The 27282-nt window shown below is 37.1% G+C and overlaps 1 protein-coding gene across 12 annotated transcripts in view; it reads left to right on the plus strand.

Moving 5' to 3' along the window:
• The window catches only part of TRIP12 (thyroid hormone receptor interactor 12), a 79671-nt gene extending 52389 nt beyond the window's left edge, over nucleotides 1–27282 (plus strand). For 7 of the 12 annotated variants that reach the window (XM_068200818.1, XM_068200817.1, XM_068200823.1 and 4 more), the window contains 30 exons: nucleotides 113–274; nucleotides 1844–1912; nucleotides 2026–2191; nucleotides 2900–3017; nucleotides 3157–3313; nucleotides 3630–3783; nucleotides 4315–4543; nucleotides 5244–5362; nucleotides 5943–6144; nucleotides 7095–7195; nucleotides 7316–7490; nucleotides 7867–8008; nucleotides 8851–9042; nucleotides 9706–9857; nucleotides 11660–11832; nucleotides 12264–12337; nucleotides 12451–12650; nucleotides 13457–13584; nucleotides 13875–14026; nucleotides 14488–14630; nucleotides 15848–16004; nucleotides 16971–17069; nucleotides 17599–17713; nucleotides 18006–18160; nucleotides 18676–18840; nucleotides 20036–20200; nucleotides 23557–23670; nucleotides 24432–24526; nucleotides 24734–24837; nucleotides 25895–27282. In XM_068200818.1, the coding sequence (XP_068056919.1) occupies nucleotides 113–274; nucleotides 1844–1912; nucleotides 2026–2191; nucleotides 2900–3017; nucleotides 3157–3313; nucleotides 3630–3783; nucleotides 4315–4543; nucleotides 5244–5362; nucleotides 5943–6144; nucleotides 7095–7195; nucleotides 7316–7490; nucleotides 7867–8008; nucleotides 8851–9042; nucleotides 9706–9857; nucleotides 11660–11832; nucleotides 12264–12337; nucleotides 12451–12650; nucleotides 13457–13584; nucleotides 13875–14026; nucleotides 14488–14630; nucleotides 15848–16004; nucleotides 16971–17069; nucleotides 17599–17713; nucleotides 18006–18160; nucleotides 18676–18840; nucleotides 20036–20200; nucleotides 23557–23670; nucleotides 24432–24526; nucleotides 24734–24837; nucleotides 25895–26091 (4374 nt within the window). In that variant the 3' untranslated portion in view covers nucleotides 26092–27282. Of the gene's footprint in view, nucleotides 1–112; nucleotides 275–971; nucleotides 1114–1843; nucleotides 1913–2025; nucleotides 2192–2899; nucleotides 3018–3156; nucleotides 3314–3629; nucleotides 3784–4314; nucleotides 4544–5243; nucleotides 5363–5942; nucleotides 6145–7094; nucleotides 7196–7315; nucleotides 7491–7866; nucleotides 8009–8850; nucleotides 9043–9705; nucleotides 9858–11659; nucleotides 11833–12263; nucleotides 12338–12450; nucleotides 12651–13456; nucleotides 13585–13874; nucleotides 14027–14487; nucleotides 14631–15847; nucleotides 16005–16970; nucleotides 17070–17598; nucleotides 17714–18005; nucleotides 18161–18675; nucleotides 18841–20035; nucleotides 20201–23155; nucleotides 23196–23556; nucleotides 23671–24431; nucleotides 24527–24733; nucleotides 24838–25894 lie in introns of those variants that run through there. The other 5 variants (XM_068200821.1, XM_068200825.1, XR_011002649.1 and 2 more) reach the window with 4 other exon arrangements.

Below are 27282 nucleotides of genomic sequence, written 5' to 3' on the forward strand. Positions count from 1 at the left end.
TGCCTCTGCCAGCTCTACATCTTGGTGATCTTCTGTGAAGATGAAATAAGAAAACAACTTTCTTTGACTTCAGGAGTACTGAGAGTGAAAACGTTTGTTTGTTTTGTTATAGGGTGGGTTGGCAGACTGTTTGCTGTATCTGGAATTCTTCAGTATAAATGCACAAAGGAATGCACTAGCTATTGCTGCCAACTGCTGCCAGAGTATAACACCTGATGAGTTTCACTTTGTGGCAGACTCTTTGCCACTGCTAACACAAAGATTAACCCATCAGGTAAGAAGTTGTTACAAAAATGGAACATTTTGATTTTGATCTGAAAGCAGTTTAAAGATGTCTCCAGATACCTGGTTCTTTGCTGTGCATTATTTACCTTTGCAAGGTGATGATTGACTTCAAGCTTCTATACTGTCAGGTTGTGATGCACCAATGTATTTATGGACCTTCTGTGGTTCTGTAAATGTCAGAATTTATAAAACAAGACAAATAAGGTACTTTAACTCGAAGAATGAGTAACGGTTTTATAGTCCTTATATGAACAAGGACATCAGTGAGGGGAAGTCCAGTAGCATTATTGGTTTTATTTTTTCTTAACCGATGGGTTGCAAGGTTCTCTCCCACTTTAAATCAGAACACCCTCTGTTTCAATTTTTGTGGGTTTTTTGTGCTTTATGGCATTTTAAAAAAAATTCCTGCTTTTGTACAATAGTTGGAAGTGATGAATCTGAAATCAAGGGGCTCCTAAGGACTACATATCCTGCAGTGCTGCTGTGTTTATAAAAGAGCACTTACAATAACTGATGCACCAAAAGATATTTTTGGTGATCAGCTTGGTTGGCAGATCCCTGTTAAAAAGATTAAAAAGGAGAAATATTTTGTTTGTTAACAAATGCAACTAATTGGAAGCTTCCAGGTAATGGTTTTATGTATTCTTGTGCTCTTCTTAATTTTGCCTACATCATCTTGCTGAAAGATTGCTTTAATCTTTGAGGCAGCTTCTAAGAAGCCAAATGACAGCTTTAGATGGTACTCTAGAAACAGGAAGTACCATTCTCACGAGTAGTAGGGACAAGTACTGATCCTGATCTCTGAAGAGAAGCTACAACCCACCAAAGTAAGATTTCAAGAAATTTTGAAGTGGAAATTTCTGGAAAAGAATCTTGAGTTAGCTCTTAACAGAATAGTTGAGGTTGGAAGAGAGCCCTGTTACCTTACCTAGTCCTAGTTCCCTTGCAAGTTGAGCTAGAGCAGATTGTCCAGGAGCATATCCAGATTACTTTTTTTTGTTTTTAAGTATCTCCAAGGAGGGAGACTTAATCCCTCAGGCTAACCTCTTCCAGTGCTCAGCTACCCTTACAGATAGTGTTTTATGTTCAGGTGATATTTTTTGAGCATTTCATTGAACTTTTAACTAGATCTATTTTTAGGGCAATCTTTACTTGTGTCTTTGAATTTGCTGTGTTGTCTGTGCTGCATAATATCAAAATCAGGCTTCATGTAGTCTGTAGAACAGTAGCCTTCACTCCTGCTTATTACCTGTAACTCCTGTTACTTCTGCTTTTCCCTGTTGTTTCCTCCTTGCAGAATCCAGGAAGACTATTAGAGATCAATTTATTAATCTCTAAAGGTCCCTAAAGGTATTTATGTTGCAAGAGTGGGGTGCATTCCCAGGGAATATGTAGGAAGCACAGCTGTGTCAGGAGGTCAGTTTAGGCTGTCAGTGAGTTTAAAAGTCAGAGCTGTAATGTTCTGTAAAATGTGATTAGACTGGCCCTTTCAGAGAAATTTTATGAATGCCTCAAAATGACATGTTCTAATGAACATGTTCTAATGTTCTTGTAACAGGACAAAAAGTCTGTTGAAAGCACTTGTCTGTGTTTTGCACGGCTAGTGGACAACTTCCAGCATGAAGAGGTAAGAGTGTGGATGGGGGTGCCTTTCTGCTTTCTTCTCCACCCACCCTGTTTCTCTTGAGGGCTTGCCTTTGAAGGACTAATGTTTCCCATTTTGTTGTTCTCTCCTTGAAGAACTTGCTGCAGCAGGTTGCTTCCAGGGACTTGTTAACAAATATCCAGCAGCTCTTGGTCGTGACACCTCCTATCCTGAGCTCAGGAATGTTCATCATGGTGGTGCGCATGTTCTCCCTGATGTGCTCCAACTGCCCCACACTTGCAGTCCAGCTTATGAAGCAAAGTGAGTTCTTACTTTTCCATGTTCTAGGGGGCCTGTTCATGTTAATGCTTACAGTCAGTATGGACCTCTATGCACTTGATTATATAAATATTCTATTCTTTCAGTTTTTCTCTCTTACTATGTTCCCTCTGGGATAAAAAATTGAGTTAAACTTGTTGAAAGCTTTTATCCAGAGGAGTCTTTATCCTTTTTCCTAGTTCTAGCTGTTGTCATTGCAGTACTCACCTAATTTTGAGTCTGTATTGGCTGCACAAACTATTCTCATTCCAAGACAAGCTGAATAATTTTCTTACAGTTGTTACCATGTGGGGGAACAATGTGCTTTATGTACTTTTTCTAAGGGAAAACATTAAAAAAGTAACTGCTGTAGAGCTGTCTTAATTGTCACTTGTTTTCTTTGTTCCATCTCACAAATTTTGACTGACCCCTTCAACTGCCCTGTATCTTCCCCTGTTTTCTTCTGTGTCTTGTATATTGAGTGGTATTTCTCCCCTAGTTGTCCCTTAAAGGAAAAAAAACCCCACAAACCCAAAAAAGCCACAAACCCCAGACCTGAGAACAGACACATTTCTTAGTATCCAAAAAAACACTTTTGTCCTATAGTCCACTCTCTGCTTTGGGCTGTAACTGTCTCTTCTGTGTGGTGTCCAACTGAAAATGGAATCCATATTTGATACAGGCAGTCTCATGAATAATAATTTTTTATAGATATTGCAGAAACGCTTCATTTCCTCCTTTGTGGAGCTTCAAATGGGAGTTGTCAAGAGCAAATTGACCTTGTTCCACGAAGTCCTCAAGAACTTTATGAACTAACTTCTCTTATATGGTAAGTCTTGCAGTCCTAGGTTTTGGGTGTGGTTGTTAAATTGAAATCCTTAACTTCATTAAGATAAGGCAAACAGTTTTCAGCTTAGATGGACTTGATTGTACACTTTAGTAAAATACTGTTTTAATGTTCTTTACAGTGAACTGATGCCTTGCCTGCCAAAAGAGGGAATCTTTGCTGTTGATACTATGCTAAAGAAAGGAAATGCACAAAATACAGATGGTGCAATATGGCAATGGCGAGATGACAGGGGTCTCTGGCATCCATATAACAGGATTGATAGTCGAATAATAGAGGTAGTAATTCCACACATTTGTGTGGTGATGCTTTTCAAATCTGCGTGCGGTTGTATAGGGAATTGAGTGCTTTCTCTGTCTTTAAAAATACCACTCTTGATCTTTCTAAGTAAGAAATACAAGTTTCTTCAAACATCCTTGCACATCCTGCTGTAATATTGCACTATTTTGGTGCTCACCCATACCAAATCACTTATTTGCTGTTCTTATTGAATTTCTGTCACTGTTTTTCTACTGTTTTACCCCTCTCCTCACCTTTCATGTAGTTTTCTCTTTATTAGGGATTTCTTAACTTTAAATTCTTTCTTGATTTTAGGCAGCTCATCAGGTTGGTGAGGATGAGATAAGCCTGTCTACGCTTGGGCGTGTCTATACTATTGATTTTAACTCTATGCAGCAAATAAATGAGGATACTGGAACAGCTCGTGCCATTCAGCGAAAACCAAACCCTTTAGCCAGTACAAACACTAGTAAGTACAGCTCAGGAAACACCTGAGCTCTCTAGCTGTGGCTAATATATGCTGGGTTGTGCAGCCATTTATTTCTTACCTAATAAATTTCTTATGGCTCCTGTGGAACATCAAACTATTCTGATGTACATGACTGAAGAAAATTTCATAACAAAACTTGTTGACATGTGTGCTTTTTTACATGTCAACTCCTCCTGGGACCTGAAAATGTATTGAACTGGGAGGGAGCTGGGGGTGTTCCTGGCTTGGGATTTCTGAAAGATTTCTATTCATGCAGCCCTTTTATTTAAGGAAGACTCTGTAAGGGCTTCTTACTGTTATACAGAAATACATAAGAAAACCGAAGGAAAAAAGTTTAAACTCCTTGAAAGAGGAGGTTTTGTACCTTCTTACTCACTTTGACTTTTCTGGTTCTTGAATTTTATCTTCTCAATTTGAGAACTGAATTGAATCAGTTTTAACAACAGAAAGTAATAATCAGAGCAGAGATACCAAGGTCTGTCCAGTGATTCGTTGTGCACTTTTTCACAGGTGGACATTCGGAATTAAAGAAGGATGATGCTCGAGCACAGTTAATGAAAGAGGACCCAGAACTGGCAAAATCCTTTATCAAAACACTGTTTGGTGTTCTTTATGAAGTATATAGTTCTTCAGCTGGACCTGCTGTTAGACACAAGTGCCTTAGAGCAATTCTTAGGATAATTTATTTTGCTGATGCTGAACTTCTGAAGGATGTACTGAAAAATCATGCTGTTTCAAGGTGGGTTCTTTAATTGCTGCAGATGAAACTAATTTTGAGCTTATAGCTCAAACATGTGATTACTTTTTTTGAATCATCTTTTTCAGGAGAAAATGATACTTTAAAAGTCTTACTTTCCAAAAGCTGAGGCTGCCAGCTCTGCAGGAGTTTTTTTGCATCGTAGATTTTGCAGTAGTTGCCAACACTAGACATTCTTACTAGAAACTTATGTGGCCTCTGGCTGTATGTACTAGGAGTGTCAAATATTACCCTTTATTGGTTTTTTGATTTCTAAAACTTGCCTATGAAATTCTGAGGGCAAGATAACTTTTGAGGTAATACAATGTGAACAGTAAGACACTAATAGCATTCAACTGGTAAGTTTTATTCATGAAACCTCTCCTACATGTTGCACATAAAGTTGGGGATCTGAGTATGCAGCTGGAAAATAAACCAAATATTTTTTCAGAGACAGTACAGAGTTCCAGAACACTGTGTTTATAAAAGACTCTCTTTTATGCCATGTTAAAACTTGATAAAAGTGATATAGGTAGGAAGAGAACTGTTTTAGTCCTTTTATTGATAGCTTTTATAAAAGCACTATGAAATTTGTTTGCTTTCAGTCTCCAGTGCTGTGTATGCAAGGTGAACTGACTTGATTTAAAAAGAAAAACTCAGCCAGAAAACCACAAAGCTAATTCTAATAAATTATCTGTTTTAGTCATATTGCCTCCATGCTGTCGAGTCAAGACCTTAAGATAGTGGTTGGAGCCCTGCAGATGGCAGAGATTTTAATGCAAAAGTTACCTGACATTTTTAGTGTTTACTTCAGAAGAGAAGGTAAATCGTGGTTTCTTTTTTCTCGTCACCTCTTTATGTAGTATTTTTAAAATGTGTGTCCACTTTCCCCAAGCCATAAATATTGAATATTGTTCTTGAATAATAAAGGCAGACCTATGCAAGATGTCCTCATAGTACTAGGGAGGAGCTGGCCCAGACTCTGGAGGAAACGAGCTTGTGTTTACAGAATCTGAAGCGAGTTTGTACAGGTTTACTAGATACTAGTAAACTCACTTTGGCTGAAGATGGCTCTTTGGAATTACATGGGAAGTCTTAGTGGAGAAAACTGAATCTTTGGCAGGCAGTCTTTGTACAAGTCTGCACGTGGGGTTTCTTTAGCTACTGTTCATACTGCTCTAATTTTTTCTTTTTAAACTATGTAGGCTAACTTTTTGAAGAAGTGGTTGAACTGTTTTTAAAGCTTAGTAATGATGGGTGGGGTGAGCAAATACTGCCATAGTCAAAGCAGAGATTCAAGTAACACTCAGTTCTACATTTTCAAACACCCTTGCTCTAGCACCCCCTTCTCTCCTCCTACCCCAGACCAACCCACCAAACAAAGATCTCTTCTTTCTCAAAGGGGTGATGCACCAAGTGAAAAACTTGGCAGAGTCTGAGGCTTTGCTAACAAGCCCCCCAAAAGTATGCACTAATGGATCAGGAACGCTGGGAACCACTACGACCACTGGGACAGCCACTGCTGCCAGCAACGCAGCTGCAGATTTGGGCTCTCCCAGCTTGCAGCACAGCCGGGAGGATTCCTTGGATCTGAGTCCACAGGGGTAAGTGCACTTCCTGAAGAGTAAGTTGCGTTCTGGCTTTGGTGATTTCTTCTGGGGCTTTGGGTTTTTCTTATTTTTAAACAAAAATGTCTAGGGTGACGTGGGCTGCCCACATTATTATCTGCATTTTGCTGTGATATTTTCCGTTAAAGAACTAAATTGGACTGGTGTTGAATTTTTCAATGGGTAGTTTTGATTAATTTTATATTAAATGTTTAAAAGAGGAAAAAAGCGGTGACCTGATAGGTCATAATTGCATTAAATAATTTTCTGTTTTGGGAGACTATCAAGAGCAACAGCTTGTAGTTTCATCTAACTGTTGAGGACAGTAATTCTTTCAGAGCTATGGGGCATGGTTCCTTTCTGCTGGAGACTGGATAAAAAATAAATTATCCTTAAGTTTTGTTGGAAGGCAATAATTGTGAACACTTGTAGAATTAAAATACAGTGTAGGAATAAATTACTAGTTTGTTCTTATTTTAAAGGTCACATATTTGTCACTTTAAGCAATAATTTAAATATGTGAACTTGTGTAGTGATTGATGAGTAGAAATGCTACAAATTGTTGAAGTGTTTTCTGTGCTTTTGTAGGGGAGGCATGTCAAATATCCAGTGTTGGTTGGTGTTTTAGTAGAGATTTGTGGAGTTTTTTTTCATTTTAAATATATTCAAGTAAATGGACGAGCACTTGGTTACACAAATGAAAATCATGAGAAAACTCTGTTTAGTATCACTTTTGGCTGTATTTGGCTGCTCATAATAGAAAGATAACAGCCAGCAAAACGCTTTCTTTCTGATGGAGTTAGTGAATATTCTTGTTATGGGATGGAACCTGTTCTTTAATTCTCAAGGAAGAAGTTGGCAGATGTATTTTAAACTGAGGGAGGGGTGTGTACATGAGTATATATTTGTGGGTGGAAATAAGTAACTTTATTTTTAAATTTGGACAGACGACTAAGTGATGTTCTAAAGAGAAAAAGACTGCCAAAAAGAGGGCCAAGGAGACCAAAATACTCCCCTCCAAGAGATGATGACAAAGTAGACAATCAAGGTAAATAATTGTGAATGTATAATACTTTTATCTCATTTTAAAGTAAACTTATAAACTGCAGAAAGAGCTAGCTGTGATAAACCTCTTGATTATCTTAAATTTTGTCTTTACTTCCTCCAGCTAAAAGCCCTACAACTACGCAGTCTCCTAAATCATCTTTCTTGGCAAGTTTAAATCCTAAAACATGGGGAAGATTAAGCACACAGTCCAACAGTAATAATATTGAACCAGCACGAACAGCAGGAGTAAGTGGTCTTGCAAGGGCTGCTTCCAAGGATACCATTTCCAATAACAGGTACACACACACAAAAAATCACAGTACTTGTAACATGATGTTGACTATGATCAGGTGATTAGGTAGCAACTACAAACAAGTTGGAGCTTAACCACAGTTTAAAAAATTCTGGTAAAAGAATCAGGAAATTAAGGTAGAGAAAATAACATCTGAATAGTTTAAAGTTGTATGGTGGGGAAAATTGGAGAACTGAGAAAAACAATGCAAGAAGTGATCTGTAGAGAAAAGTACTTTGATGGTGTTGGAGTAAAAGCAAAGGGTTTTCTGTGACTGCTGTTTAACATGGAGAAAATTATACTCAGGCTGTATTTACTTGTAACATTGATGTATGCAGATGCCAATTGTGGCTAAATGACTTTTGTGTGCTTCTTCACAGAGAAAAAATTAAGGGCTGGATTAAGGAGCAAGCCCATAAATTTGTAGAACATTACTTTAGTTCTGAAAACATGGATGGAAGCAATCCTGCACTAAATGTATTACAGAGACTTTGCACTGCAACTGAACAACTCAACCTCCAGGTTAGAAGTGGTGAACTTACTTAGAGTGGGGGGCAGTCATTTGTTGCCTTGACTTATGAGTCATTATGACTTGGAGTAATTTTTTAGAATGAGTGTGTACGCTCTGACACACACCACTTATGATAAAAGACCAGTCCTAGCAATGTGTCATTTGCATAGCATTTCAAATTCAGAAGTTCTACAGTTAAGTGTCAGGGTTCAACTTTATTCTTAAAGAACAATATCATTTGTAGTAAGAACTTTGAGACTGGGGGGAGAAGGAGAGGGAAGCAGCATTTTGTTAAAATGATAGGAGAAATACAGGTTGGGGTAAATGCGGTAGCATGTCAAGAACTTCAGCCTTGCTTTTCAGACAGTTGTGGTCCTTGATAGGTGGTCCAAACATGTAACTTCTAAACCAGTACAAGAGCTGAACTGTGTTCTGTGCTTTGATCTGAGCGGTCGTTAAGATATGAACCTTTCCCACCTCCTCTCTCCCACACAGATGTCATATAAAACATACAGAAATCTGAGTTGTTAGGGTTTTGTTAGTGGCTTTTTTTCCAGACAGAAAGCACCCCTGCTTGGAACTTAACTACACCTTGCATAAGATGGAAATGGGACCATGTATTTCGCTCAAAATAGAGAAAATGTAGATGTTGCCAGTAATGTCCCCCCTTGAATAGAGACATGCTTATCCACAGATTATTTGCCTTGTGTTGCTGCTTGTATTGAGTTACAATACATTCCAGACTTTCCTTTTTTGCCCCCACCCTTTAGAGCTGTTCCATGCAGTAGAAAGAAAGCTAGCATTTCTTAAGCCTGCAATATGTGGGTAGTAAAACACTCCTCATATTTTTCAGGTGGATGGTGGAACAGAGTGCCTTGTAGAAATCCGTAGCATTGTCTCGGAATCTGACGTCTCCTCATTTGAAATCCAGCATAGTGGGTTTGTTAAACAACTGCTGCTCTATTTGACATCTAAAAGTGAAAAAGATGCTGTTAGCAGGGATATCAGATTGAAAAGATTTCTTCATGTATTTTTTTCTTCTCCAGTAAGTTTTCTTGTTTATTCTTTTGGCATTCTTAGTTGTCTTTCTCTCAAATTTTCTTTCTCAGAAAAACAACTGAGAGGTTCTGTGTTGACCTTATCTTAAAGGTGGAATACAGAAAGAATGTTTTGTTTATGTCTAAGTTGTATAACATTGCAACTTTCACATTGTTCAGTGTCTTTGTAGGTCATGAACTTTTTTGAGCAACCTGTAATTACAGAAAGTTCCACACAGCAGTGGAAAAAATGCCAAAATGGCCAATTGTCTGAGTCTTGAACAACTTAAAAGTTGTTTGTCTTTTAAGAAGTTGATATGGAAAGAATTTGGATAGTAATATTATCATTTAGGACTAAATACTGCAAGAAACTAGTGTTCTGTTTTTAAAGGAAGAAATTTGAAGTGGAAGAGAGGAAGGCAGATAACTGAAACTTACAAAAAGCTTGTTGTTCATGGTTAAGGATGAATGCTTAAAATCTGTTGGGCTATTCAGTTGAAACCAGGAGAGAAAAGTGCGTTCTTTGAAACAGGTCTTTCATAAACTTGTGAAACTTACTCATCCTGATACTGCTGCTATTTTCAGTGAGAGCAGGGATTTTTAATTTATGGTATAAATTGTTTAGGATGTTTTAATTCAAGCAGGTAACTAAAGACTGGACTGTATTTCAGCTTCCTGGAGAAGAGCCCCTTGGAAGATTAGAGCCATTAGAAAATGCACCTTTGTTGGCATTAGTCCATAAAATGAACAACTGCCTCAGTCAGATGGAACAGTTTCCTGTTAAAGTGCATGACTTCCCTAGTGGAAATGGAACAGGGAGCAGGTAAGGATTAATGCTCAGGTAACAGTTTTGTTGGAAGCTTTTGTTTTCTAAAACTTGTTTCAAACAACACTAAAAGGACAAGTACAAATAGAAGTACAATTACAAGAGGAGGTAATGGAAATTTCTGACCCTGTTAAAAACAAAAGCTATGACACAGTTGGTTTTTTTTTAGTCAGTGGAAGATGGAATATTTTACTGAATGCTTGCTTAACATCTTGAAACTTGTCTCACTTAAGTTGGGGGTGATAGATAAACTTTAAATGCAATCTCTAAATTTACCCTTTAAAAATCCAAATGTCTTCCTTGTCCCCACATAACATACTGGAAAGAAACAATCTATTGCTTGGACATTGATGTTTTTTAGCAGAGTAATTAAATTGCAGAGAGTGTATTACAGTGCTCAACTTCATTATTTATCTAGGTTCTGTACTCTAGGATGATAGTGGATTAAGTGATAAGTCTTGGCTGTCAGTAGTGTTTAAAATAGCTGTAGGCCTACCCTGAGTCCTTAAGATACAGAATAAATTTGGAATCTAGCTTGGTAGTTGTGTTTTAAGTAACAAATCTGAATGAATAAAGACTTGTTTCTACAATTTCTTTTCTATACTTCAGTAAATCAACACTAGTTTTTATTTATTACATAGCAGTGAATTTGTTTCAGTACAGTTGCGCATAAGTTTTGAAAGTATTTGTGGTGCTGGCTAAAAGCTCAGCTTGAGAGGCAGAGCATCGGAAAGGAATTCTTGAAAACTCTTCTTTAAAGTCAGAAATGCCAAAGGTCTTCTATGTCTCAGCTAGTAAGGTAGTGTGGATAGGTTTTTTTTTCATCAGTGGTGATACAACATCCATTTAATTTGATGTATTGGAGCCTCACACTGTAGCATTAATCTAACTAGCATTAAAATTCAGCACTTGTATTTTGTGAAGCTTAAAATCAGTGGGAATTAATGCAGTACCCAGATTTCTTACTAGAAGAAATTAGTGTCTCTGTACTGACTTTTGCAAATAGTGTGTGCTCTGTAATCACAGAGTGCTTCCTTATGTATATTATTTTTGTAAAAAGTGGGATAACTACCAAAATTAAAAAGCTGCTAATCATAGAAGCAAAATCCTGCTATTCTTTTTGATAGAGAATGAAACACAAGAAGCCAGAGTGCTTGTAGCATTGTTTGACTGCAAGTTTTACTGTCAATTATGTCAATGAGGATTTTGAAGCTTTAAGTTTTGGTAGTCTTTTACTAGCACCTGGAAATAGAAGCAGCCCAAGATAAGAGGCTTGTTGTATAAAATCAGCTAGCTTGAGTATTGGTAGTTTGAGGTAGAATGTCTATAAAGACTATTCTTGGCAAGAAAAAAACAGAGGAGCTTTCAGGTTTTCTCTTTGGGTTCTTACTGAAAAAAAATCCGTTTAAATGAATACTTGTGTTTTCCATGCCCGTTTCTGATCCTTGTTGCACTGCACGTAAGCACAGCTCTAAATCTCCTGTGCCATCAGCTGACCACTGAACTACTTCACATTTCAAAGATGGTCAGTATAGGCCATATCGTAATCAGACCTCAGGCTGGGCTTTCTCTCAACTCATGTAACTTCCAGATTTTGTTCAACTTGGATTCTGGTATTCTTGTAGAAGAAAACTTTTTATCCAAACCATATTAGCTTAATTTTAGAGAAATAGTCTGACAAATAATACTCTAAGAAGTAAAATTGTAAATGCATGTATAAGCCTATTTTATTGCATTTTTAATGCGATTATGGTTATTAGATTCTTTGTGTAGCAACTTTTTTCACAAATTATTTTGAGTTTTTCTCTTAACAGAGGATCCCAAGCTTTAAAATTCTTCAATACACATCAATTAAAATGCCAACTGCAAAGACATCCGGACTGTGCTAATGTGAAACAGTGGAAAGGTGGACCTGTGAAGATTGATCCTCTGGCTTTGGTACAAGCCATTGAAAGATACCTTGTAGTTAGAGGTATTTATTTATTACATAGTCACTTGCATTTCTTTTTTTGGAATAGTTCCTGCTGTCAGTGTAGACTCTGTAAAAACCTATGAGGATTATGCTGAAGATGAATGGAGGTGTACCTATAAAGATATCTTGCTCACAAGGGAGGAGATTAAAGCTGTAGAGAATCTTCCTTTTCTGGGACAAACTGTTTCCTTTGGTAAACAGTTCAGTCAAAATACTAGCAGAAGTATTACTGCTTTACACTGGCTGTAGCTTGGCAGTTTTGATGCCAGGTGTTGATACTGAAATTTGTTCTAGCAGTTCTGAATCTTACTGTTTTTAACTGATCTATTTTGGAAGTGTTTTAAAAGTTTTAGGAGTTATAACAGAGTACCAAAGCATTGTTACCTTTTCATGAACAAAAGCAAATGAGGATGTCTTCTCTCTTGCCTCAGGCTATGGAAGAGTTAGAGAAGATGATGAAGATAGTGATGATGATGGGTCAGATGAGGAAATAGATGAATCTTTGGTAAGCTTTCCCTCTTGGAGTATGGGGGGTAGTGTGGAGAGAGCCTTAATGAAAAGCTATGCAATAAGTTTCTTAACTTGCATGGTTGGTTTTTTTTTTTTTTTTTTGTTCAGGCTGCTCAATTCTTAAATTCAGGGAATGTGAGACATAGATTGCAGTTCTACATTGGAGATCACTTGCTGCCATACAATATGACTGTGTACCAAGCAGTCAGGCAGTACAGTTTACAAGCTGAGGAAGAGAGGGAGTCTACAGATGATGAAAGCAACCCACTGGGAAGAGCTGGGATTTGGACAAAAACGCACACCATTTGGTAAGATGCCTAGAGAAATCCAGGAATAACTTCTCCAGTTTACTAAATGTATATACATAAGAAATTTGGAGTATAGCTGTCTATCTTCTTTTTTATCCCTTTGAAAAATGTGTAGTTTTGAATTTCCTGATGTGCTTGAGTTACTTAAAACTTAGGAAGACTTCATTGCTAGCTCCTGATGTTCTTTCAAGCTTCTGAGTAAAGCTGATGAACAAGAAATGGGGAATTTTAAATGACATCTCCTAGATGGGGAGGAACTGTTCTTAGTGTTACATAACTAACCACAAACAGTAGAGATGTGCAGTATACAACTAATGGTTGACTTCATGCTGATTTTCCCATTGATTGCTGTGAAAGAGAATGTATTCTGTGGCCATACTTTGCAATAAGCATTGATACATGACTATGCCGAACATCTTAATGTTCAGCAATCTCTTTCTTTTGAACATTTAAATATGCTAAAGAAAAAATCAAAGAAATAAAACCACGTAAAACAGCAACCAAAAAAATGCCAAAACCTAATCTAACCCTAACTCTAACCTCAATCACTTTGGGATTTTGTTTATACGTTCACCTTCTCTCCTTCCAGTTCCTGGAGCCCAAGGGTTGCTGGTTTTTTTCTCCCCTGTGAAATTCTTTGCTTCAGAGGCTGGATCATATCCCAGTGCAGTGTTCTTGTCTTTCTGCTTTTAACTGTCATTCAAATAAAGTTCTGGAAATCTGAGAACTAACACCTTTAAAAGTGCTTTTGTTTCCCTGTAAGTTAGCATTTCAAAACATATTTTTTAATTTTGTTTGCTTTTTAGGTACAAACCTGTGCGAGAGGATGAAGATGGCAATAAGGACTGTGTTGGGGGTAAAAGAGGAAGAGCACAAACCGCTCCCACAAAAACCTCCCCTAGAAATTCTAAAAAACATGATGAATTGTGGCATGGTGAGTGTGGTACCTTGCTATATGTTAAATTTCCTCTCAGTCCTTTCAGAACTTTTACAATGTTTACTGCCACTATAGTGTTTCTTTTAAAGCAGGCATAGTATAAAAATAGTAAGCATATACTTCTAGCTGTATATTAAAACTAAAAGTAAGATATTTATTAAGTTGTTTGTATGAACTGTTGTAGTTAAGTGAATGCCATGACTAATACTGCCTAGGCTCCTAATAATTAAATCTTGAGAAAACTTCTAATGGAATTGTTTTGCTAAGATGTTGTTTTTCCCTGCTAGATGGTGTATGCCCTTCGGTGTTAAATCCTCTGGAAATTTACCTCATATCTACTCCACCTGAAAATATAACATTTGAAGACCCCTCATTAGATGTTATTCTTCTTTTGAGAGTTTTACATGCTATCAGTCGATACTGGTATTACTTGTATGATGTGAGTAGAGCACTTTTTAAATCACTTTGATACTTGGTTTAGGTCAGAACCATCTGTAACATTTCAAATAACCTTTCCTCCCTCTCCACTGCCCCTCAAAGAAGACAGAATAATGCAAATACTGTCATCTTCCCCTACATGTTTGTCTAACTTCTGAGAAGATGAAGGCTATAAATTCTTATATTCAGTCATATTTTCTTTATACTGTGCTGAACATGTATCCATGCTTTGTCCTTCCTTAAATTCAAAGACCCAACTTTATTTCTGAGAAGGAAAATAGTAGTAAACATCTACTCAGTCCTTCTTTAATGTCTGAGACTCTGGATGAACAAAATGGCAGTGGAAGTTTTTTTACTTTCCATGATAAGCAAATTAGAAGCATTAAAAAATCTTTTTTAACAGACTTGCTATTTCTTTCAGCGTTTCTCTAACTAGAAATACATTGCTTTTATTTAACACAGAATGCAGTCTGCAAGGAGATAATTCCAACCTCAGAGTTTATCAACAGTAAACTGACAGCAAAAGCAAACAGGCAGCTTCAGGATCCTTTAGTAATTATGACAGGAAACATCCCAACTTGGCTGACAGAACTTGGAAAAACATGGTATGAGCAATTTGCTTTGTAGTGTCTCTAATTCCAGTTAAGTAGGAATGTTGGCTGGGCAGCACAGTGCATCATCCTTACAGGACTCCTGAGAGTGCAAAATGTATTCACAGAAGTATTGCCAAGTTACACAGTGGCATGGATGTTTACACGTACATTGCATAGTTTAAATCACATTCTGTGCAGAGTTTGGACCATTTCTTATAGGACTTGGTGAGCAATCTGAAGGGTTTCCACTGAAATTTTGATTTTTCAGGTGATATTTTTTCTCCTGTTAAACTGCTTAATAACATTCTTATCCTATCACTGTATTTAACTTCGCACATTCAGTATGATACATAGGAAGATAAGTTTATAAACAATACTGATAAAAGAATCTAAATAATTTTTATGAAGTTATATACATAGTACTTTATAGCATCTTGATACAGAGTACAAGCCATAAAGTTCTTGCACTTGAAAGAATGAGAAATTAGAGTTGACATTCTTGGGTTTCTCAAGTGTCTTAATTGCAGCAATATTGTTGATGACTGTGGAAATACATCCTCAGAGAAAGTCTTTGGCTTTTCATTGTAAAAATAAGATCTCTAACTTGCTTCATAAATGTTCCAGGTAAAATGATGAGCATGAATGTATATTCTTAAACATCTGTAACATTATTTGTTTGATAAAACTGCTTTTCCACTTAATGCCAGTGGAGGACCACACTGTTAACATACACATGCCTTTGAGAATAGTGGAAGTGATAAATTCTCTGGTAATTTTTCACAGATTATTTAAAGTATTTTTTGCAAATGGTGGAAGGTCGAACAGTGGTGCTGCTCTAGGCAGGTTCTCGTCTTTCTGCTGCCAAATGTGGGAGCTTGAGCTTAAATCTTTGATCTGTTGGATTTACTAATTGTAGAACAGTGGTGAACGAAGAATTTTATTTTCTGATGTAAACTTTGCACAGCCAAGGCATTCAAGTATTTTGAGTTACTTTTCAGGAGGAATCAAAAGTTTCTGGAATTCTTTGTCTCCTTCATATATTGCATTTCTCAAAACTCCTGCTCCTAAGCATTTTAACTAGAACTAAAGTGTGCTGTGGAGGCTGCTTTCACCACAGAGTGTAATGAAGCACTCATTTTGAACATACTACATTTCTGTTGTGTTTTAAACCAAATGCTAGTCCGAGATGCTGCTTGGAACACAGCTGACTAATCTAATGTTCTTCACAGCCCATTTTTCTTTCCATTTGATACACGCCAAATGCTGTTTTATGTAACGGCCTTTGATCGTGATCGAGCCATGCAAAGGCTACTGGATACTAATCCAGAAATCAATCAGTCGGATTCTCAGGATAGCAGAGTGGCACCACGGCTGGACAGGAAAAAAGTAAGTACATCTTGTTTAAAATGGAATGAAGGATCTATTTATTTTTATATTGTCTTTAAGAATATAATTGTGAGCAAGGCTCATTTGTAGAGCTTGGATGTTTTGGTGTATAGAGAAGGGGAGGTGGGTTTGTTCCTGCAGTCCCACAGCAGAAGGCAAAATGTCTTCTCCGTGCTGGCTGCAGGAGGGGGCACCCTGATATAATTCCTGAAACCAAACTCCAGCAGTGAACACAGAGTTTTAGACAGCATTAGTGATATTTCCCCATCCTGGCTTGTAGACCCCTTTTTTGCGTGATTCTCAGAAGAATTCAAGTAACAAGATTTAGACCCTTAATAAACAAAAATACTGTCCTTGTATTTGGGGAAGGCAAATCACCTGTCACACCATAATAAAAGTGAACTTTGACTGTGTTAAATTTGAGGGAGTCTTGGATGTCTGTCTTGAATTTGGACATACATGATCTTAAAATATCTGCTCTACATGCTATATGATCTTGAATACCTGTGGGGAAAAGCAGCAGGAGACATGAGAATCAAGTTCAAAAAGAATATAGCTGCCCACATGTAGGGATCCCAGTGCTGTTGGGGTTTTTGTTAGGGTTTCAGTATCTTTACTCTATTTTCTTCTCTACATATTAGTTTGAGGTATTTAATGTCACGTGACAATACTTTGCTGTATCACAGTCCCATTGCCATATTCTTGGCAAGAATAGTACCTATTAGTTATACTGATGTAAGGCATTGTTTTTTCATTTTATATTGAACACATTCATTCTAAACAGTTTTCATATAGAAGCAAGAATTACTTTATCAAAGCATAAGCTTACAAATTGTTGAACCAAACTGTGGAACTACTGGCGTGGGGTGGAAAAATGTGCATAACTGATTTTTACCTGTTGTAACTGCCTTGGGAGCTGGAACTTAAAGCCATAATTTCACTACATGAAACTTCTCTACTGTGTAGCGCACTGTGAACAGAGATGAGCTTTTGAAACAAGCAGAATCTGTGATGCAGGATCTAGGCAGTTCAAGAGCCATGTTGGAAATCCAGTATGAGAACGAAGTAAGTAATATTACTGCAGTCTAATTTAACCCCTTTTTACTGAAGATTATTACAAAATAGCTACAGCTTTCCTAAAATGGCTTGGTCAGACCTTTTGTCGTTCATGTTGCTGGTGCTAAAGACTTTTATCCTTTAGTTATCCCTAATCTAGGGTAATTGGTTGTGATTTTAAATTGCTAGGAGAAGCTCTTTCTGATCTAAATTTCATAATCAATTGTAGTCAGCAGAGCTCTTTCTTTTTCTAGCTCTTAAGCAAACAGCTGTGTGTTTATAATATGAACATTTGGTGTTTAATACTTTTACTCCACTGTTACTTCCTCTAGTATGTGGTCCTTCCATGTTGCTTCTGTCATGTTGTGAATGTTCCTGTTGGTAGGTTCCCTAGATGATTTTTGCCACACAGTCTTTTTTTATAGCAAATAATGTATAGTATTTCTCAGACTAAGTAAAGATTTTTTTATTGAAACTGACCTAATGGACTTATCTATCTCATTCCTGCTCCTCTCCCCTCACCCTCCATCCCCTGAAGGTTGGCACAGGCCTAGGCCCTACACTAGAGTTCTATGCACTTGTATCTCAGGAACTACAGAGAGCAGACTTAGGCCTTTGGAGGGGAGAAGAAGTGACTTTAGCCAATCCAAAAGGTAATTGCTCTACTCGCTCTACTGCCTAATCTATAAATATTGATTAATATTGAATTTATTTTAAGTTGACTTCAGTTATGTAAAGAGCACTTGAGATTGCGGTCAGATAATGTGCCTGATGAGAGTGTGTGGATCTTTGTGGGTTTTGTTGGGGTTTTTGTGTGTGTTTCTTTTGGTTGTTTTTGGGTTTTTTTAATAAGCTTAGGTTAAGCTTATCTGAATGCCACTTGCATCTCGAAAAAAAATAGCAGAGTAAATACTGAACTCTTTTCCTTCTTTCTTTCTTCAACAGGAAGCCAGGAAGGTACCAAGTACATTCATAACCTTCAAGGCCTTTTTGCACTTCCTTTTGGTAGAACAGCCAAGCCAGCTCACATTGCAAAAGTTAAAATGAAGTTCCGCTTTCTGGGAAAACTAATGGCCAAGGCAATCATGGACTTCAGACTGGTGAGAATGAAATAGAAAATCTGTTCTGAAGGGGTCACATAAAAATACTAGTTCTGACTGTTGAGGGATAAAAGCATTAAGATTTAAATGGTATTACTTTCAGCTCAAGAAGTAAAAGCTGTCTGAGGCAGGGCAGGGAGGAGGACAAGCATGCAGCTGAACTTTTGTGGAGGAAAAGGGTAATACATGTTGAAGTTCTTTCCAGTGGCTTTTGAGACCATGGAATAGAAAGGAACAGCCATTATCTGCTATGTGTTGCCATCTTTCCTGTCTTCTTTCAAGAATGTTTTGAACTCATTGTTACTGCAGTTGCTGATTGCTTTAATGGATATGCACTAGGCAGTCACTTGGGTTTTCTTGACTGTAAATTTCTGAGGCAAAACCACTAGGACATGGTGTTTTGGTGTGTGCCAGAGCTCTGAGATAGTATTGTAGATGGTGAAGAGATGAAGTAGTAAAAGATAAACTTTTGAAAGACAGTTCAATACTAAACAGTTCAGTACTTTGCTTTCCAGGTGGACCTTCCTCTTGGACTTCCTTTTTATAAGTGGATGCTACGACAGGAAACTTCCTTGACATCGCATGACTTGTTCAGTATTGATCCAGTAGTAGCCAAATCAATATATCACCTTGAAGATATTGTAAGACAAAAGAAAAGACTTGAACAGGATAAAACTCAGGTGGGAAAATAACCCTAAGAATGGAAGAGTGCATCTTTACATGTTTGGATTTTATGAAATAGCAGTAATTCAGAACGTATCATAGGGTTTGAAACTGATTGTAATAGTGATAATTACTTTGTTCTTGCACGGAGTAGTTTTAATGTTAGTAGATCAGTGGCTAATAATTATAAAACAGTCTTTTTGTAAAGTCTAGCATGAGAAATTCATTATGGGATTCTTCTGTGTGGTAAAACACAGTCCTAGAAATGTCTAAAACTGACAGATGTTTGCCTAACTTTTCTTTTGGTTCACTTTAAATAGACTAACCAACTTAAAATCAGTGGAAAAAAAAATCTATCCTTGTTTCTTGAACAGTCAAAAGGTTTGGCTTTTTTACTAGTTGATTTAATCAAAATTTAATAGAAATGCCTTTTATGTAGGAATTTTTTTTCTCTGAAGAGCTGTATGCAGAACTGAGGTGAACTGTCATCATGCATGAGCATACAGTTTCTTTCAGACATACATCTTTAATTTTTCAAGGATATCTACTCTTGGCTGAAAATACCACAGTTCACTCTGGCACTAGTGGTAAAAGGTCTTTGGCACACATGGTTTTTCTAGCATCCAATGTTAATAGATGGCAGGAAGTAATAACTTAATTTATACTCTTAATACATCTATCTGGTTTGTTACTAGTGAAAGTATTGCAAGTTTGTGGGTCTTTGTTCCTCTCTACCTCATTGTCTCACTCTTTCTCCTTGGTCATGGCTTTCAATTTCCTAAGAATTTGAAAAACCTGAAACTTGGTGGATGAAAGCTGGAAAATGTCAGTATGCATGCCAAATAGAAATGTCATTAACTGTTCTATGGAAAAAACAGCCTCTGAGCCATGGCATATTTCACATTTCTTATTCTTGTAGTAGTATTTTCTAGCTAGTTTGTCTTCTGGCATGTTAAGTAATTCCAAAACTGCTGGAAAAAAGTATACTCCTGTGATCTTTCCAGTTTATCCATTAAGCTTGTTTATCTGGTTTCTTGGTTTACTGTTACCTGTGAAAGCTCCAGAAGGAAAGCAAGGAGAGCTGCAACAGTTTTAATGGTCATGCTCTTACAGAAATGTCTGATTAGTTAAAAGCTGCTTTAGAAGTCATAACTTTTGGATAAGTTTATTTGAATTAATTGTTCTCATTGGTTTTCACTTCCAATTTTTTAGACCAAAGAAAGTCTACAGTATGCATTGGAGGCTCTGACTATGAATGGCTGCTCAGTGGAAGATCTAGGGCTGGACTTCACACTTCCTGGGTTTCCCAATATAGAACTGAAAAAAGGGGGAAAAGATACACCGGTCACTATCCACAATTTAGAGGAGTATCTCAGAGTATGTAAAAGCAAACCTATGACTAAAATTCTGTTTTTTTCCTTGCTCCCAGGTAGTGTTTCCATATATATTTCAGTTCATTCTCATAAACTAGGCATGACAGTAATTTTCCAACTTATGACTTCTATACTAGTGTATTACTACAGTAAAACTGTTAGAATCTAATTGCACCTGACTTGCAAATTGTGTAGTACAAGAAGTCTGGTTTATATGTAAAGTCATCAGAAGTTTGGCTTTTTGGAGAAGTATTTTAAGTGGATTCATTGTAATAGGTTATGATAATGAATTTTTTAGGAATAGTGATGTAGTAAATTATTTAGCAATAGTGATCTAGCATCTAGCATCCCAGTGGCCTTTGAACTGTTGTAATAGTAGTGTAATTTTTTTGGGCTCAGTCTTACAAAAACATCAGCAATTGTGAGTCAAAAATAAAGCATTAGTAGTTTTTTGTCCAAAAAGCCAAAACCAAACCAATAAAAATCCCAAGGAAAACTGAACCAGTCAACCAAAAAACCCCACCCACTTGTGAAATAACCCTAAAAAGAATAAATAAGGAAAATATAACAAAATATTGCCAGAATAAATTGACAGTACACCTGTGTATTGATTCATTCCTGTGGTAAAAGGGACATGGAAAAACAGGAGGTTGATACTTCTGAACAAAGGTAGGAAGCTGTTTCTGTTGAAGGAAGTGATAAAGAGAAGTGGTTAAAAACAGCCTGGAAAAAAGATGAGGAAAGACAAGAAGAATGCAATATTATCACATGAAGTTGTGAGTGGGATGGAGAGGAGCATCTCACTGTATTCCAGTTACTAAATAATGCGTTTCCTGGCAGGTTAGGGTACTGCCAGTTTCACTCTGAGGACTGTTAAGTTTTGAAGCACTGATAAGAAACACATCTGATGTTTTGGTAGAAACAATTTAATAAGGGTCATGTAAATTCCTATCAGCTGACAAATTTTGCAAGGTTGTTTTGTAATCCTTACAAGTGAATATTGAGCAGTTTCTGTTTACCTTCTAGTTCCAAACTGTTACCTATCCACTTCTCATGTGTTTGTTAAAAGCAAATTCTGCTAGTCAAGAATCACTTAAAGAATGAAACATATTTGGATTTACAGCTCTTTGTAGACCTATCAGAGGAGCAATACAAACTTCACAGTTTATTAGAAACAGAATTTGCATTCTTCATTTACTGAGTAATATTGCAGTCAAGCATTCCAGTCTGATTTCCATAGTTTGCAGTCATTTTTTTTCTTCCCTAAGTAACTCTATCAGATATGATACACTGAGAAAGACTTACAGATGGCTCCGATGTCCTTTAGTTGTCCTGCTGCAGGCTTCTGTCTTTGTAAAGGAAAAGGAGATTACAACAGAAAACTTTCTCTCCTCCTCCTAAAAACTTTTGGAATTTTTGTTTTCTTAAAGGATCTCTGTGCAGTTTTTCCTGTCTTTGTCTTTATAGCTTTGTAGACTTGATGTGAGAGAAATAGAAAATACTTAAAAGGGAAAATTAGTTTCTCTCCATCACAAGTATGATGAATTGCATTTTAGAAGCAATATATTTAATTGATCAGCTAGCCTGTAGAGCATCCTGTGGATCAGCTGCCCTGCTCTTGAACATGTCATTTTCATTAAAATCTTGTGTGAGGATTAACATAAAAAGTAATTTATAAAGCTCAAATATCCCAGTGCTGCTTTTCATGCCTTTCCTGCCATCACGTCACTCTTCCCTCTACCTCCCTGTTTTCCCCCACAAGGACAGTTTCCACAGGAGCTGCCTTTATCAGAAAATAGAGCTGCTTCAATTACCAGTATAGTGAGAGACTTCATTCTCTTTTTTCTTCTTCTCCCCTGTATTATAAAGAGGCCACCTTGCTTGTTCTAAATTTGTGAACAAAAAGTTTCAGTAGTGTAGAATTTTGTCTAGCAATTTGATTTTCTCTTTGAATCTGCAAGAACACAGTGCAGCTTAATTATGCCACATGCTCTTTCAGCTGTCATAGAAACTAATCACAATTGTAGGTAAGCAGCTCTGCTGTTAGAATAGCCATACACTATTCTGTGTTGTAGAAGAGTTTTTTGTGCTGCTGGTGCTTGCTGCCTTCCTGTTCAGTATTGAAACTGGTTTGTGGAAGTAGTGCAGTGTATCTCACATGAAATGCAATGCCTGACTCTTCTATTGGAAAACTTAGCAGCAGATCCTAATGAGCTTTTGTATCTTGAGAGCTTTCTGAACCAGTGACTCTTCAGGTATTGGGACAGGGTGACATACTTGCTTCAGAACTCCATCAGGACCTACGAACTTTTTTACTCCTGTTCAGATGCAACCATAGATGACTTTAATCAGCACCACAGGCCAGAGCTTTTAACACATTTTAAACTAGTAGTTCTGTGTTGACAGCACATCTTTTACAACCAGCCCTTGTTTCTTGCTAGGCTTGAGGATATCCAGGGCAAGTGTAATCAGCAGTAGCACTGACTGACAAAAGAATCTGAACTTGGCCTGCAATCTGCTATGTAAAATACCTTAATTTAGTGGAGAAATACTGGCTGCAGGAGATTTATTTAAGAGAACTCTGGTCTCATTTGTGTCATATGCCCTTCCTCCCCCCCACTGATTGTTATTTCAATATGTGCTGTCCAATTTGGAAGTTACTTTAATGTTGAGAGGGTAACTACAGATATAAAACCAAAACAAAACGGAAAAATTATGCTCAAAAGGCCTAGATTAGTGTCTTACTGTCTTTTGTATTCTGATTCTTAACCATATTCCAGTAACTTGAAATGAAGTTACTGCTTTTTCCTACATATTCTTATAATATTAAGCCATTTAATATATCAAACAGGCTAGAGTTGATTTTTTTAAACTTAATGTTAGAATAGTGACCCATATATTTCCATGGGGGAAATTAAGATAATATTGTCAAGTGATGCCCTATGGATTTCTGCTTCAGGTGCTGCATTTTAAGAGGTGTAGGGAGAGAGAACACCTAGGTAAGGCTTCTCAAGATAACAAATGTTCAGATTTACTTTAAATTATTCTGTTAAAGAGGTTCCGTTTAACCAGCTGTTCTGAGTTCTGTTTGTTTTGTTAAAAACAAAGGCAAATAAGTTGTTTAAATTCTGCAAAAGTTCATTTTAAGGGTAATGTAAATTATGAATTAAGGCAGAATGAGGCAATGCTGTAGAGCAGCTCCATGAATCAGTGTGCACCCTGTGGTAACTCCAGTGAGCATATGGCTGGGCTGCTGGAGTTTGGCTTCTGCAGCTGTACTTCTTTGTACAGTAGTGATCGCTGCATGCTCCCTTTGTTCAGATGGCTTTTTTCATTTGTGTTTTATTTCTTTCCCTGCAGTTGGTTATATTCTGGGCACTAAATGAAGGTGTTGCCAGACAGTTCGACTCCTTCAGAGATGGATTTGAGTCGGTGTTCCCCCTTAGTCATCTTCAGTATTTCTATCCTGAGGAGGTTGGTGAAAGTGGTTTTGCTGCTGCTTTTATAACCTTTATCTGCATGTGTGGGCAGTCTTACCCTGGGTGCAGGGCATTTGTGACAGTCTGACATTGCATTTCTGATGCAAGTTAGTAAAACTGAGTGTCCCTGAAATTCCACACTTAACTCTTAAAGATTTCTCTGTTCAGTAGTCACTTACTTAATGCCTTTATGAACAGCTCCATTTTCTTTAAATTGTGTGTATCCAGCTTTTCTGAGAAGTGCTTTAATTTATATTTCATACTTAATTTCTCTATGGAGTATGGGTACCCTACTTCCTTGTATTGCAGTACCTCTGAATAGGTGTAGATAGCTGTGGACGCTACCTGGATCATCTACTAGAAAAATAAAACAAGTAGTCAGCTCTTTAGCAAAGCTTCAGACTGTAAGAAGAGATTCAGATGAAGGGGTAAAGAATAAGGATAGTTGGTCTTGCTTTATTTTCACCACCACCATATCAGTTTCCTTTTGAAATTCTCAACACTCTTAAGTGGACTGAATTGAGTCACAAATATGGTTCTTTGGATGAGAAGAGAATGTTTTACTCTTCTTTGAGTGAGTCTATTTGAAGACTGTACTTTGAGAGGTTTGTTTACCTTTATAAATTCTGACTTTAAGAACAAACATTAAAGCACACTTTGGAACAATATGTTAGCCAAGCCTTTGTGGTACTCCTGTGTTCCTGATGCGCTGCGAGGCAAAGAGGAGCATTTACTCCATGTTGTTTAATTTTACAGTTGGAGCAGCTCTTGTGTGGCAGCAAGACAGACACTTGGGATGCAAAGACTTTAATGGAATGTTGCAGGCCTGATCACGGTTATACACATGACAGGTAATATCATGTTGGTCTTGTTAAACAAACAAAAAACCAAAACAGTAGAAAATACTTTCTTGAAATAATCTTCATACTTTGTTATTCAAGCTACAGGAATTATATGACTTGTATTTGAAAATACTCATATTGTGCTGAATATGAATCTGATGCAATTATTTTAACTATAAACAAAATAATATTCTCTTGGTTCTTTTCCCTCCTCAGTCGAGCAGTGAAGTATCTCTTTGAAATTCTCAGTAGTTTTGATAGTGAGCAGCAAAGACTGTTTCTTCAGTTTGTGACAGGCAGCCCCAGACTGCCTGTAGGAGGTAGGTTTTCCTTATTGCATATTGCTGTGCATGAAATCACTGTTATTGATGTATTTTTGAATAAGATGTTTACTTCAGTATAGGAAGAAATCCCTTAACTTAGGTATTTGAGAGGTTCATACTGGTTTCCCATTTCTAATTTCAGAAGTGCCTGGGCAGACATTAGGTATAATTCTCATAACCTTTGTGTTAATCTCATGACACTTCCTACAGTTGACTCTCCAGGTTTAAGTTGTTGCCAGAAAATCTGTCAGAGGGCAAAAGAGTGTTCAAAATTTAAATAAAACAGAAAGCTCCTAATACTGTATTTTTTGGCTAGAGGTGCATTAAGTTATAGCAACAATATGATGCATTGTAACCTGAAAACAGTACTCTCCTTTCTAGAAAGGAAACAATACTTAGGATAGTATTAATCTTATTTAATTTCTCCCCCTTTTGAATTTCAGCATTTAGGTAAGAGGGAGTGCAGTAAACAGAGAAATTTGCTGTCTTTGCTAGGGTCTACTGTAGAATACACATATTACTATATTCTCAGCTGAGTGCTTTGCAGGTCAAAACAGAATTCATGCATCTGTTCCAATATTTACATTCTTTGGGATTTGGGGGAAAGAATTGATTATTCTTTTTTCTGAGTATATTTTGGGAGCTCTTCTGTGGAGACATGATGCAGACACAATTGAATGTTAGGAGTATATAAATCATAGCTGAAGTAAGAATAATCAGGTACTAGAGTCATAGATGATTCCTGTTAAAAAATGTGCATGAAGCCAACACACCTAAAAATATTGGTTGGAATAGAATTTTTACACATACAGAAGACAATTAAAAGGAGATTATGCACCTTATTCCTTTATTTTAAATTCATCACATAAGACGAATCTGCAGGCAGGATTCTAGGTAGCTTGTTGTGCAGCTTTATAAAGCCGTATTCTGAATTTCTGAAGGTGTCCAGGAGGTCAGCTGTGTGATACGTGCTTCTGTCACTGGGCATGTCTGCAGTCAGCTGTGGGTGTTCAGGAGGAGCAGCCTTATTCTGAGTGTCTTTTCTCATTACTAGGTTTTCGAAGTTTGAATCCTCCCTTGACGATTGTACGGAAGACATTTGAGTCCACAGAGAACCCTGATGATTTCTTACCCTCAGTAATGACTTGTGTGAACTATCTCAAATTGCCGGACTATTCAACTATTGAGATAATGCGTGAAAAACTCTTGATAGCTGCAAGAGAAGGGCAGCAGTCATTCCATCTTTCCTGATCACAATGAAAAATGCAATGTCTGCCTGTTACAGCAAAAGAGAAACTCATGATTCTTTTCTAAATATATCACCTGAGTCAAGGAAACGTGTTACGCCTTCTTGTTGTAGAAAAACGGCTTGCAGATTATAAGCAAAGACACTTGGTTGATATTCATTAAAAGCCCCTATGGACTTAAAGTGATCAGGCCCTAAAAGTTGTTGTGACAAGGTTTCTTTAGCAAGTTCTTGTTTAAATTATCATTTATTTGATGAGTGAAGTTTTTAACTTGCTTTGCTGTGTGAAATTTAAAAAGGGATGTTTTTCCAGGCTGGAACAATAAATGTCGCTGTGCAGTTTAATACTGGGCTGTGTGTATCCATCTAGCTAAGTCTGAAGTTTTTCCTCCAAAGACAACTTTTGTACATAAGTACAGAAATTAAAATACACCATGTATTTGACAAATCTAGTTTAGTAGACTAGTTCTGTGTACCTTCACCTGCCTCTAATTTTACCCATCCTCATGTATTGTCTGATGTGCAATTCACTTGGTTCTTTTTGTGTGCAACATTCAACAATTGTTATGTTTTGGTTAGCATGGGCATTTAACTGCTCCATGCCTCTTTCTCTGATTAAGATAATTTAAATTTTACTGAAATCAAATATATATTGTCAATATAATTCAGCCTTTGTAACTAGGTAGAACCTTTCTTATAGCATAGTTTTACTGTAGTGGTAGGATATAATGGCGACAGTCGTTACCAGAGTGCTCCAGAGCTGTTTACACAGTGATTCAGGCAGCAAAAGCCTCGTACTGGAGGCAAGGAAGAATTTCTTCTTTCACGTAGTTGAAGTCCAACAGCTTGGGCTGGCCAGCGTGTATTGTGGTAAGGCCCAAAGCATTTCGAATTGATGTAAAGTTTTTTAAAAGACAAATTAGTCGTTTCATTCCCTGTTTGAGTAAACAGTTTTCCTCTTCTTGATCTAAGTTCCTGGCTAATTTTGTAGTTTTTTTCTCCTTTTTTTTTTTTTTTTCTTTCCCCCCCAGTGTTAGCTTGGAACAAGCAGTTCAGCCTTTGTCTTTTGACACAGATTAAGCACCTGTAAACAATGCTCTGTCCAACTGTTTTATGTGCTGATTTCTCAAATCTGCAATAATTTACTTCATCAGGTTAATGTTTTTACCTGAATATAAATAAAAAAGTTTGCTTCA

This window comes from Anomalospiza imberbis, chromosome 10 (assembly GCF_031753505.1).
Source record: "Anomalospiza imberbis isolate Cuckoo-Finch-1a 21T00152 chromosome 10, ASM3175350v1, whole genome shotgun sequence".
Classification (NCBI taxonomy): Eukaryota; Metazoa; Chordata; class Aves; order Passeriformes; family Viduidae; genus Anomalospiza; species Anomalospiza imberbis.